Consider the following 14,916-nt stretch of genomic DNA (forward strand, 5'->3'; position numbering starts at 1 on the left):
ACTTTTCTATGAGAGAGGTGTTAACGTGTTCATCCTAGAAAAGGAAATTAAATATATGATTGACCTTTTAAGAGTGTTCATTACAACTATTGTATTTATTTTATTTGCTGTGAAAACTACGATTTTTAACTGTTACTAATTTAAATACGTAAACAGTTTGTTTGTGTTAAAACTTTCAATTTAAAATTTAACATTTACTTTTTAACATAATTTTGACGATTAGTTATTAGAAATAGCTTTTCAATAAATAATTGTATATAGATATCTTAATTTAAAAAATCTTATCATTTGTTATAACAAAAATAAATACCGTAATATCAATGTTGTTGTGAGAAAATTTGGCATTTGACAAACCTAAATAACACTTTTCTTAAGCACATTATTCACCTAAAATTAAAAGGTTTATGTAATATTTATTTTCTATACCAGTTAATTAAAACATATCAATAAAATTATCATTATGTTTTTTTTCTATATCTGTTTGATCAGTAATTTAATAATTTAATACACTTACTACATGTTCACTTGTCGGCTCTTGATGTACTCTAGCAGGGATCCACTCTCCTCCTCCGAAATTCAGTTTTACAAAAGCCCTTGATGCAGAAAATAGTTTTTTCCCAGTTGTTAGATGGAGAACTTCTTGGCTTGAGAAGTCTCTCTCGCTACAAGTTTGCACCAATAGCTTCTGTACAGCCTTCCTTGCGGGCTCAGTGTCATCTACTTTAGTTAGAATGTTCTCAAACATTTCTGCCATTGTTTTAGATTTGACCTACAATAATAACAATAATAATAATAAATTAACAATATTGTTAAAATATAAAAATCTATGCAAACCTTATGGTACCAATTTTTAAGGGATGAACATTGTATAATGGCAATTAAAAGTAAATCATATTATGTATAATTTTTACGTATATTTTTTATTCATTAGGGGTTTTATCTGTTAAATCCTTTTTTACTCCGTTTACTTATTATATTTTTATGATCAAGGTGTCATTTAAAAACTTATAACCTAGCCCATGTTATAATAAAATTTATATTAGTTAATCTTTGTTTAAATTTTCATTACAAGTTTTCAAATTAAAATTTTAGTAAATTAGTGAGTTTCAGCAATTGAAGGAAATACCCAAAGACATTTATTAAGATAATTGTGCAAGAAAGCATATATACATATATTATACTTAAGCAAACATTACTTGTACAAGACTTTAGGAATATGTCATTGTAAAAAATATTATATTTGAATTTTTTCTTACCTCCGATTTACTGGCATATTTTGCCATATAGTTGAGGAAGGCATCTTTGGACATGACAGCCGTGATGTCCATGTTGGCTCGCCACAACTGCAACGTCCACGGGTTATATTTATTAAGAAGGGCGTCATTTCTCTTAGTTACAAGTTCCATGACTCCCTTCTCATTGGTGTAAACGTGGGTTATGTCACTGAGGTCAAATGGGAATTTGTACCGGCATTCTAATTGGTTTGTCCTTTTATTTTTTCGGAGACAATAACTGGTAGAGCAGCGGGTGTGTCGCTGTACTTTATTCACCAATTCTGAGAGATCCACTTGCCGGTCTTCCACTTCCAACAACCGTTTCCGACATGGATGTATTTCTGCAAGTGGAGTGTTGAGCCCCGGATTCATGGTACAAATCAGGTTGTCGAAATACCTAAAGAAAATGATCGTTATAGCATTGAGTATTGGATACAGAAGTTGCTGGGTCATAACAGTTGCTACAGTTCATTACAAGTCATTCCATTAGTTTTACTTGGTAAAAACCAGCCGTGTAATCAGCAGAAATCAGTAATTTATACCAGCACAATCTGTAGGTTGCTCACATCAACTAAGACAAATTTGATTAAAAAGCTGGCGACAACTTTAAAATGGGGATGGAATGTCTAGTTGTGTTATGGTTATATGATTTTTTTCTATTCAAATGTTTTTTTTTTAATATTTGTATTATAATATTTTGTTTGTAACAGTTGCTTTCAAATACCTCACCTATTATAACAGAATAGTTAAATAACTTGATAGTGTGTATTAGTGAATTTCCCATATAGGGAATAAGCTATTACCGTAGTACTAATGGTAAGACCTGGACCTGGGACCGATTTACTTTATTGTTTTGAGCTCCCTAGAGGCCAAAAAAACCATCCGTTCGAATTCATATATATATATATATATGTGTGTGTGTGTCCGTTAGCACAAAAACTCGACTCAAACAAAAATGATCCGATTTTGATGAAATTTGGTACAAACGTGTAAACCTACATTTATTCGAACGAGTTCGCGAACCAGCGTGATTGGACTATGGGGACGGGGGCCTATGGGGTAAAAATAGGTTTTTCCCATTTTCGACCTTAAAAACACAAAATTTCACAATTCATTCCAAATTATTATGTAGAGCTTAAAAAAAACAAATAATTTAGTATATTGAAGCGTTATTATGCGCCTAATGGTTATGGAGAAAATTCAAAAAAAATGTAAATTTAAAATTCCCATGCTATTCTTATGGAGAATAAATTAACTGTTATAGTTTGTTTGTTTATGAACATATTTTGATTAAATTTGGAAAATACATTCATTTCTTATTAAACCACAGTATTACCGTTTAACAGCAAAAAAACATTTTTATCCTTCTGGTAGCAGCAAACCTAAGTAGGTACTCGTTAAACTAAAAATATTTAATAGGGAATAAAAGTGATAATTTTAAAGAGACATTTGAGTGTAAATCCAATCAGGCAAACGGAAATTCGCTTAGTCTGCAGGTTTGCTGTGGCGGGGGTATATTTAATATCACATATAAAAACATAAATTTCTGTATCAATTTGTGTAAATTAAAGCGTATGGGGAAAGCACTAACTTTTAAAAGTCTGACACTATTAGCATCTTTGCCGCAATCTTATACTTGAACTAAAGTTTATTACAAAAAAATAAAAAAGTTTTAGTTTTGGATGCAGTTTTTAACATGGAAATACTATATCACACATTTTCATAAATAAACAAGTTAAATTGTTGATTTTAATTTTTCAATATTAAGGATCAATACTCACCCAACAACCTGATTTAATTCCTCCTCTGTCATCTGTGATAGTCGAGTGACATCGGGCGCATCCTTCAGCCACAGAAGCATGTGGATGTGTGGGCTTCCGCGATGCTGCCACTCGTATCGTCGCCAGAAGTCCTTCACACCAAGCTGCCTCGAGAGAATTTGGTCGAGAAAGAATTCTGTTCTTTCGTAAAAGAACCAACTTGGCGTAAGTGGGTTATCTGCCACAAGTCGACGTCTTTCAAGATCAGTTGCCTCAACATTGCCAAAAATTCGAGAAATATCTGGCCAGTGAAGGTCAGCGGCACTCAGTGTTAAAAACACTGTGGGCAGGCCAAGCTGTGCTTCCATGTCGAGAAGCTCACCCAGCCGAGCTCGCCAGTAGGGCCGAGTACCTGTAATTTGATAACCTTAAAGTAAACTATTTATTTTAATATTGCAATACTTCTGTTTTAACATGATATAGGTTAATTAAAATAAAGTAATGAACTTTTTTATTACTTGATTAACCAAACTAATGTAAATATTAAAAACATTTTTCAGATGATTGTAAAGCTACTACAGTATTCAGATTGGTAATACAAAATCTTGATCAATTCCATAAGTTTTAGAAACAAAAGTCATATTAATCCCTTATTATTCAATTGGTAAACGGAATAAAGAATGAATATTCCTTACAAGATACTAAGAGCGAATATGCTATGCATAAATGTTTGAATTTCTATATGTTAAAAATATGGTACAGAAACATTGTCATGCATCTATGTGTAGTCAGTGACTGACAAATTTTTAAGGCTGTTGCAAGTAAAGCTTTGTATAGATAATAATTATAAAGTTGACTAAATAACGCCAATTACCTCTTAGCTTGTTTGCATAAAACATAATTTTTTTCACGATGGATGGATCTCGCTTCATCATTTCTTTTAGATCTTTGATTGATTTCCCAATCAACTCCTCATGCCGCCGTACAAACAAATTGCCAGATCTAAGGGCGCTCCACCTCATTTCCGAGTTAAGGGCAAAAAACCTTTAAAACAAATTACACAGACTTATAATAACAATTTCAAACGTTACAAATATTTTGAAAATATCAAAAGACTTGCACTTGGTATACTTTGTGTTACCACTTACGTGATATTTACCTTTGACTTTAATATCTAAGAGAAAACTGTCAATTATGCATTTTATAAACTACTGTTAAATTACTTCAGTTTGAGTTAGGTCAGGATTGTGTGAGCAGAGGTTTTTATTTGAGGGAATTGTGTACCATAAATTAATCATTTCTCAAAAGAACATTCTATATACATATTTGTATTTATTGAAAAATATTTAATTTCTATAATCAAATGTTCTATTGTATATATGTTACGACGGGGATCATGGGTTACTTCCTTTTTCTTAAATTGCAATGGATTTACTTTACAGAACCTACCATTTTAAACATGTGAATTTTTACAAAAAATATTAGTCAGGTTTTTTATTGGCAAAAAATATAATATTCCTCGTATTTTCTGAGGTTTACTTATAGTGGCATGATTAACCTGGTTATTCTGATTGAAGACAATTATTAGGAAAAATGACTCAAAATCTAGAAACTGTTTGACTACTAACCTGAACCGAGGATCATTGGCAAATCGGTGGTCATGAAAGAGCATGAGGTGCTTGAAGTACTCAGTTGGGGAAATCTTACTCTCTCGAGGATTAGATAAATCTGCATTTCCAGTCGGAAACAATGCTGGAAATGCTTGTGTAATGTAGCCCGGAGTCCTGAATTCCTCAATTGGGTTACTGCCGATGGGAGGCCAATCCAGAACAGCCGCAACTTGGGCATCCTGGTGAGGTGTCGTCATACTGGGAACGCTAGTTTCTATTACCTGTATAAATTTATATTTTTAAGTTAGTTTAAAATTTAATTGTTTATTTCTTGCAGTTCTTTACTACTTTTTTAAACTAACCCCCTTTATTAGAAAAAATGCATGAAATAATTACAAAATAATACATTTAAATTATGATATGCAATCACTCCTAAAGAATATTCACCAGTCTAGTGGATTTACTATACACAAAAAAATCTGATAAATAATTGTTTTATAAAGATTATTCTCTTATGCAAAGGTATGACTTCATGTTAATATTTTTTCGTAACAATCATGGGAAAAGTAAAATTATAAACAAAATCTTACCATGGTGTTAAAGTACTGTACTAATACTTCTAACCCAAATATTAGTAAATGCAAAACAAGCTTATCTCATTAATCAGATCGGATTTTAAATAAAAATATAATAATACCTCATTTTCCAAAGCATCCTGATTTTCTGACTCCCCTTCTGATGCATCAAAAAATGAAGGCAGAAATGCTGAAGCGTCCCCATCCTCAGGCAGTAACGCCATGTTCTCATCAGATATTGTGATATCAAAATAATATCGGTTATTCTGCTTGAGCCACATAAGGGCTTTCTTGACCTATTGAATCAATAATTTAACTATCAATTTTCTTTCATTAATAATTGTTATGTAATGTTTTTTAATAATTACACCACGTCATAGTCTGATCTTTCTTAAAACGTGCCTACTTGTACTTAAATAAAGCACCAGAATAACCGAGCCTTCTTTAGTAATTATTAACTCCCCTCTGGCTGGACAACCTAATAAAATCAAAGGCACACTTTTGTTTTTAAAACAACACAAATATGAATGCTGGACCAACAAGATTAAGCTATAAAAAATGTATGAATTATATCCATCTAACTTTATAGCAATCCAATTCCAGCTGAGTATAAAAAAACAACATTATTTTGGCATATTTTAGCTTTGCATTAGGTCTTTATCGGGAAGCTGGTGAATAATTTAGAATAAGACAGAAGAAGAACACTGTCTATCTTATTTTTATTTTTAGTTTTACATATTGCATGAATTCATCTTCGTATTTCTATGAGGGTTCATCTATATCCTATTTCAAAATAATAAGTTTGTTAGATTATTAAATGGAATGTAAACCAAAGTATGTTGTCTGTAACTGCTAATGAAAACAAATATGAACATTATACAAAAATGTGCCGTTTGCTCAAGGGACCCCTAAAAGTAATTGATATTTACCTTACTGGCCCTAACATGGAAGTCCACGTAGTCAGTGGCACTGTTCCTCATCCGCACAACAATCACAGCAGACAAGCTGGTGATACGGTGAGGCAGAACTGCCGCAAACTCCTCAACCGCTTGTGGGAAGTTGATGACGTTGCCGCTGTAGCCTAGTTGGTGTCCCTTGATCCGGTAGACACTGACAACAGGATGAACTCTCGCAATCAGCTGCTGCTCAAGATAAGTCAAGCCAGTCAGTTCATCCGGAACTGGCCCCGGGTCCATGTCATTGACAGCTGAAAACTGGCTACAACGCTTCCCACAGCGTTTTTTCCTATGGCTAAGGACAGACCTTTGACATTGGAAACATGTCTGCCAATCCACAGAGAGCATCGTCTCTTCGAACAACTGCTCCAAAGCTTCAGACTGTTCCCTTATCTGAGGGCGGTGAGGCATTGTCCGGAAATGTGCTGTGTTTGTACCCTGAAGAGAGCGAAGTATCCTAACAGTCGAGTGGCGCTGTTTCTCTTTTACAGAGTAACACCGTCGCACTATGGACTGTGCTTTCAGCACTTTCAATTGTGTACTCTTAATTGAAGTTGCTCGAACCCTAGAAAAATATTTTGATTAAAAATGTAATAAAACCGCTGATAAACTTACCGTTGTATATTACTTTACTATTTTTCTTTAATCACAATTTATTTGTAATTTGTGTGTAATAATCAGGATAATAAATAGCGTGTATACATGGTTAGTTTAATTTAATTGTATGCAAATATTGCATTATTCAATGTCATTTTGTTTTATATTTAATGTTCCCCTGATTTTGGCTTTAATGATTGCCTCTGTTTTTCTTCTCCTTGACTGTTCTTAAGGTGTTTCAGTAGCCCTAAAATGTATTAACTGTAATGCCTTTTGTGTAGATATTAGAGTTATTACACAAAAGTAATGAAATAATAATGGTACATGTAAAGGGACAAGTCAGATTCTTTATGGTATGAAAATAGACCTTGTATGTTGTATTACTTGTAGAATTTGCATAGCAGTTACCCTCGGTTTAGCTCAAGATTGGAGTTTAACACTTTTACTTCAGGATTATTCCCTATGGATAGAAGCCGTTTATAGCATGGAAGGAAACACGGAACCATTTAAAACTTTGCCAAATTTGCCTTGTATGAAGATGTTGTAATTGTAGCTTTCATGGTAAAGCTGAAGTCTGGGAAAAGACAGATGTGATAAGCTATTAAAACAGTCTCATTGCAATTTTATTTGGCTAGAAATTATCTTCTGATACTGTACATGCAAATGCTTTATGCAATGATCCGTAAGGTAGCTTATAGCATTGCAGTTTTAATTGTATTACCACCAAAGGTCTAGTTTGTTTAACTCAACCCTCCAGAATTATCAACATAAAAAATCTTTACAAACATACCCCTTGACTGTATGATTATAACAGTAATATTCTTTATGTACCTATCTTAAAAAAGGTAAACATAAGAAAACGGATATGGGTAAACTCAAAATGTACAATAATAATTTTTTGTTTCCAACAAAAGCTTTCAGTATAATACGTACCTTTTTATGGCCATTCGTTGGGTGTTTTTTATTCGGCGATGTAACGCCTGATCAGGAGTCTCGCAAGATCTGGAATTATAATCAATAAATAACTTTCAACTTACTGTATATGCTTGTCTTTTAAAATTTAGATAAATAAGTTCAAAGTTTCCATTTGTGATTCTGGCGCTGTTTCTCTTTTTCAGAGTAACACCGTCGTATTATGGACTGTGCTTTCAGCACTTTCGATTGGGTAGATAACCTCTGAATCGAAGTTGCTCGAGCCCTTGAAAAATATTTTGATTAAAAATGTAATAAAACCGCTGATAAGTAACTACCATACTGTATATGGCTTTATTATTTTTTAATAAAACGTTAATTTTTGTTTTTTATAGCAAGAAATCCAGTTTTAAAATTGTCTTATTTGATAAGTGGATATGAGAATGTATTTGTTTAGCGATAAACCTGTGAATGATTTAGAATGAGAACAAAGATATGAATATATTCCCTTTACTTGTATTTAGATTGGCGTTTTTCAACGTTTTTTTTACGTTTTCAAAATAATTGAGATTAAAACATCCAGATTGAAAGAAATTGAAGAATTGAAAGATTGTTGTTTAAATAAAATATATGCCCATTTCAAATTTTATATTTTGTCTATTAATCTGTTACAATTATAATGGAAAAGTAATCAGCCATTTAATTTCAGAGTTCATAGAATTACGTTATGAAATAGCATAAACGCAATAAATTCTATTTGCGTTTTTGCGAATACTAAATTATTCAATGTCATGTTGTTTTACGATTAATGTTATTATTTAAACTGTGTAAGTTACCTGATATTGGCTTTAAGTTTTGCGTCTATTTTTCTTCTCCTTGTCTGTTCTTTGGGTGTCTCAGTTGACCTAAAATGTATTAACTGTTATGCCTTCTGTGTAGATATTAGAGCTATATTACACAAAAGCAATTAAATAATAATGACATGTAAAGGGACAAATTAGATTCATTATAGTATGAAAAAAGTCCTTGTATTATTTGTAGAATTTGCATAGCAGTTACCCTCGGTTTAGTTCAAGATTGGAGTTTAAAACTTTTACTTTGGGATTTTTCCCTATGGATAGAAGCCGTTTATAAAAGAGATATAAATGATACCATGCTTATAGCATATGGGTAAACTCAAAATGTACAATAATAATTTTTTGTTTCCAACAAAAGCTTTCAGTATAATACGTACCTTTTTATGGCCATTCGTTGGGTGTTTTTTATTCGGCGATGAAACGCCTGATCTGGAGTCTCGCAAGATCTGGAATTATAATCAATAGATAAATAACTTTCAACTTACTGTATATGCTTGTCTTTTATAATTTAGATAAATAAGTTCAAAGTTTCCATTTGTGATTATAAGATATGGTCCAAAAATGGGCAACGTATGAATGTGTGTCTAATTCTTATACAATTATCTTTCAGTGTTTATTTGGAACTTGTGTGTAGTAAATAAACTTGGTGTAATAGGCGACAGCGAATGTGAGGATGAGAGGAATATGAGAAGAAATATTCAACACTTCTATTGCCACCATGAATAATTTTATTTTTTATAAATATTCTTTGTGAAAATGTAAAACTCTACCACACTTACCTTAACTTTTGCATTCGCAATCGAGCCTTTTCCTTTCTGGATTTAGCTGCTCCAGCCGAATCATTTTGCTTAGTTTGTTTTGTTTTCTTCTTCATTCGAGGCATCTAGTTGTATCATCACACCAAAAACATTTGAATTCTATTAGTTAGTGTAACAAACTCTAAAACAATAAATAATACCAGACACAACACTAATTGTTGCTTAATATTACACAGATTATTGTTGTATGTGTCAATTGTATGGGTAATCAAATTTAATACTTGCCGGTACTGTACATCTTATTACATGACCTTTATTAATAACTGATTACGGTACCTAATTTTGTTTAAAACATTCTATCAACATAGAATGGACATTCAGCCTGATTTTTTAGTAGGCTACATGTAATATTTTAAATTCTGAAATCTAAAGTAAATAGGTAACATATTGAAGTTGTTGAGTAAATAAATGAACAGTAAAATCCTAATTCGTGTTGACAATCTGATAAATACCTGACTTATAGGTAAAACCATAGACAAAATTACTCTAGTCAATGGTAGGCTATATAATCTTCACATTATTGAAATGCCTGTTTGCATTATCCAAAGTCAAATGGTACATTTGATTCACATAAATTGAATGGCTATTTAAAGTAACTTAAGTCATAATACATTAGACTAATTTTGGTGACCCTAATTTATTACCCTATTCTTTTTGAGTAAATTGTGCTCAAGGTATTATAATCCGATTGTTTGCCCTTTTGTTCTGTATTTGTAATGCTAGTTTAGATGATTTGTTGACTAACATAAAATGTTACAAATATTTTAATTGTTTGCCTTTTAATTGTTAGGCTATATTGAAAATAATGCCATGATGACCAATAAACCTCTTAAGATTCTTATTAAATTTCTAAAAGTTTAAATTCACGTATAGAAAAGCCCTTTATTCCAATTTGTACTAATCTAGTATTTTGGATTAATGCCTTCCCCGCAAATAGTCTTTAGTTTTTGTCGCGTGTAGTCTTTTGGTTAGTTACTACGACTATGTTAAATTTCCTGTTTACTTCAGCCTCCGCGAGGATTATGTACAAAATCAAAAAAGGGAGTGTAAGTAATATACGAGATTCCCTGGCTACGCTCAATAATTCTTAATTTATTTTAAATAATAGACCGTGGAATCAAAGCTTTGCTCAGAAAATCATTAGCATAGCCTTGAGTTGTCTAATAGCATTCTGTTTATAGCCAAATGCTAATAGTAATTAAAAGATCTTAAATAATATATTATGTAGGTAGGCTAGTTTTAGGTGGCTAGCAAACATGTGTACCAGCTGGTAATTCCATTAGCACAACGATACTGACTGTCAGCAAACTGTTGTCGTGGTGTAGTGGTTAGAGTACACGGCTGTCAACCTAGAGGTCCGAGTTCGAATCCCATCTGCATCACTATCTTTTTGACAACAATTTTGCTTAGAATGTGATTTATTCTTTGCTGTAGGCTACTTTTTTTATTTGAGGCATTTATAATTTTATTTTATGAACAGAATTATTTGTTATTAACTTTGTTTTTTAATCATTTCCCAAACAGACTGTTAAAGTTAAGTATTTATATGCTGAGTTAATGTACTTAATCGATTTGTAAAATTATTTAAACTAACTTAAACCAGTGAAACCTATCAACTTACTTGTAGACTACTAAGGTTTAATGTTATGCAATAGTGTGTAGTGTTAGTGTTACAGATTAGTAAGTAGCCTACAGTATTGATAAATTGGTGGTAGGCTAGGCCTTGTATTTTTGTTAAGACATACTTACATCTAATACTTATTAATTAAACCACAAAGCATATAGAGGCCTAAGTTTAATTTAATAATTGGTTATTCATTTTCATCTAAGTTGACACAGATATGCTAAGTCCTTTCTTAATATGGTCTATATAGGCCTAATGCCTCAACAATTTAACTTAGTAAACTCAGCATTGTATTTTCAGGTCTAAAAAGGCCTAGGCCAAGTATGTTACTTATTTACATCTAAATAAGTAAAGTGCTGTGTGACTTTTATTGGTATAAATTATCTTGTAGTGTTTTTAACGACCACCTTTCATGTTCTCCTAGCAACATTTAGGCCTACTTATTTAACAATAATTAATTGTTTTCAACGTGTAGCAACGATTAGCCTAATCCATCGGCAGGAATTTCACCAAGTAATGCATGCCACACAGGACAGATTGTTATTAATTTTGTAGTAACCTGTATTATTAAACAAACAGCTATAAAGAGTAATATCGTTATTTTATTATTAACTTACCTCTTGTACGAAGAATTTTCCTGTATTCTAGAAGTAAGTTAGTATACAGTAATGGTTGTATTACTATACAATTCAACATTCAAAATCAAATGGCAAACCGATGTATGCACAACAGCAGCTAAGTTACCATTGTTGAAGCGGGTTAGCCACTGGGATCGTGGAAAGGTCTTCGTCTTCATCTGTTTGCCAGCATTGTTGCCGGGCTAGTTACTGGGATCAAGGAACAACACAACCGTGTCGTCATTGATTTTAAAATTGTTCGTGTTGTAGTGGATAGCGCACTCGGCTGATAAACGCCAGGTGACCACTTCGTACCCTGTAGGCATCGTTAACTTTTTATCAATGATTTTGCTTATGCAGTACTTAATGCGATTTATTCATAACTGTACATCTTTGGTTAAAATTTGGGACATTTATAATTTTATTTTTTTGATGGGAATTAATTTGTTGATCAATAAATTAACATTGTGTTTTAATCAGTTCCCTGACAAATTATTTAAGGTAGGCAATCAATTAACTTATCAGAGAAAACTGTTTATTTTTCCTGGTAGCTGAAACCAGTGAAAGCTATCAACTTACCTGTATACTACTATGATCATGTTTCAAAAACAGTTTATTACAGATAAAATAGGTGAAATAGGTGATAAGTTTTGTTAAGCGATGACGTCGTTACATTTTCTCAACGCAGCATATAGGCCTAATAATTTAATAGGTTATTTATTTCCGCCCAAGCGCAAACACGAATAAATATGTTAAATCTGTTCTCATCTTATGGCCTATTTAATTTAACTTTTAAAACTTGAATATAAACCAAAGCCGTTGTGATTTAATTTTGTAAAATTATTATTTTGTATTCTAGAACTGCATACAGGTTTGCCTGTTGGTTTGCCAACAGCATGTTTTTTAATATAAAAATAGACTAACATTAAATTAAACAATGTAAACAGCTGCTTAATAGTAAATGTATTCATATTTGTGATGTAAAGCTGAGTTTTAATACTGTACATAATCTGTATACAAATTAATGCCGACTAATATAGTAAAGTTCAATTTATTATTCTGAAAGCTGTGAAATTATAATGATATATATTCATAGACGCCAAACTGTTTACTCCATGAATGAAAGAGCTTAGAATAAAAGTTGTTCTCTCTGTCTTTAGAGTTGACAACAAAATTGTTGGTCGCAAAACGTAAACAAATACAAAGAAGAAGAAGGTAGCTCCTAATGTTATTCTTATGGGACAAATTTAAAAATGTTTTTTAAGTATTTTATAATTACTACTGAGCGGAATCGTCTAGAATTTTAATGAGGTCTTCCCAGTCGTGTCATAATTATTTGTGCAAAATTTGAACGCTATAAGTGCGACGGTTCTTGAGTTTTTGGTGCGAACACACAGACACACAACTTTTCTCCGACTCCGCTAGACACGAACACGATACATAGATTCGTTCACTTCGTTCACTCATCTATAATATCCGAGAAATAATCAAATTTATAGTTTTTGATTGAGTAATCCAGTAGCTTGAGCTTAACTGATTCAAACGATCAATAGCTCAAATTAAAGCCTATAATTTACTGATTATTTTGAGTCTAAAATAAAGAAAAAAAAATAAACGGTATCAGCATTCTGACACATACTTTCTCCCATAAGTTTGTCAACAACCTTTATCATGTGTAAGCGGTGAGAGTAAATATACGGAAATGGGATTTGTATAATTTTCTTCAGAATTTAAAGGACTATAACATTAAAGGACTATTTTAGGGGAGCGAGCTGGCGTAGTGGTTAGAGCACGGGACCTCAGGGACTTCCCGGGTTCGATCCCCGCCAAGTCACCAATGGATTTTATCTAAGTGATAGTGCCGCAACCCCTAGGTTTAGCCTGAAGTAATGTGAAAAACAATCCCAGGCTCGTGCCTAGCGTCCTTAGGACAAAAAAAATAAATGGTATCAGCATTCTGACACATACTTTCTCCCATAAGTTTGTCAACAACCTTTATCATGTGTAAGCGGTGAGTGTAAATATACGGAAATGGGATTTGTAAGATTTTCTTCAGAATTTAAAGGACTATAACATACTAAATTTTTATCAAAATCGTTCGAGCCAATATTGGGAAAATATGATTTTCCGTTATTTTATGGGGTTTTTATGGGGAAATACCATAATTTACAATAACTTTTGAACCGTAATTTTTACAGAGATGGGATTTGTACCATTTTGTTCAGAATATAAAGGACTATAACATACTAAATTTTTATCGAAATCGTTCAGGCCATTTTTGGGAAAATCTTTTTTTTCCGTCATTTTATGGGGTTTTATGGGAAAATACCCATTAAAAATAAAAATTTCTAAGAAATGAGAAAAACTATCAAAATTGTAAGGATCATAACATACTATGTTAAATAAAAACGGATTTTTTTGTCTAAAATCCTATTTTCGTTATTTTATAGGATTTTTATGGGAAAATAACATAATTTACCATAACTTTTGAACCGTAATTTTTACAGAAACGGGATTTGTACCATTTTGTTCATAATTTAAAGGACTACAACATACTAAATTTTTACCAAAATCGTTCGGGCCATTTTTGAGAAAATCCGATATTTCCGGTTTTTTATGGGTTTTTATGTGAAAATCCCCATTAAAAATCAAAATTTCAAAAAAATGAAAAAAAAGCCTGGAGATACCATGGATTAGAACCTACATACCAAATTTCATCGAAATCGGACCACAGGTGTAGTCTCTAGCTCTGTACACATCCAGACACACAGACACACAGACACACACACACACACACACACACAGACATCACTTCGAAAACCACTTTTTTGGGTCCAGGGGGACCCAAAACGAATATATCCACGCAAAACTCAAACTCGAAAATTTTGACGAAAACAATACTTTCTCCATATACTATGGTATAGGGGGAGAAAGTAAAAAAAAATAAATAAAAAAAATAACATACTAAATTTTTATCAAAATCGTTCTGGCCAATTTTGGAAAAAATCTGATTTTTCGTTATTTTATGGGGTTTTTATGGGAAAATATTATAATTTACAATAACTTTTGAACCGTAATTTTTACAGAAATGGGATTTGTACCATTTTTTTCTGAATATAAAGGACTATAACATACTAAATTTTTATCAAAATCGTTCAGGCAATTTTTGGGAAAATCCTATTTTTCCGTTATTTTATGGGGTTTTATGGGAAAATCACCATTAAAAATAAAAATTTCCAAAAAGTAAAAAAACTATCAAAATTGTAAGGACCATAACATACTATGCTAAATCAAAACCGGATTTTTGTCTATAATC

General features: G+C 32.1%; 1 protein-coding gene across 1 annotated transcript; it reads right to left on the reverse strand.

Moving 5' to 3' along the window:
* Window positions 1–514: 514 nt before the first annotated feature.
* Window positions 515–9,424, reverse strand: LOC128982481 (uncharacterized; the record flags this gene model as incomplete). The annotated part of the gene is made up of 10 exons (XM_054401444.1): window positions 9,321–9,424; window positions 8,521–8,589; window positions 7,706–7,774; window positions 6,149–6,740; window positions 5,342–5,515; window positions 4,663–4,925; window positions 3,909–4,078; window positions 3,056–3,446; window positions 1,257–1,671; window positions 515–769 (listed from the first exon to the last, which is right to left on the reverse strand). Coding segments are annotated over exons 1-10 (2,502 nt in total), but the record flags the coding sequence as incomplete, so codon positions are not given.
* Window positions 9,425–14,916: the final 5,492 nt, after the last annotated feature.

The sequence above is a fragment of the Macrosteles quadrilineatus genome, unplaced genomic scaffold (genome assembly GCF_028750875.1).
Source record: "Macrosteles quadrilineatus isolate MER2022 unplaced genomic scaffold, UCM_ALF_1.0 Scaffold_377__1_contigs__length_83031, whole genome shotgun sequence".
In the NCBI taxonomy this organism is placed as follows: domain Eukaryota; kingdom Metazoa; phylum Arthropoda; class Insecta; order Hemiptera; family Cicadellidae; genus Macrosteles; species Macrosteles quadrilineatus.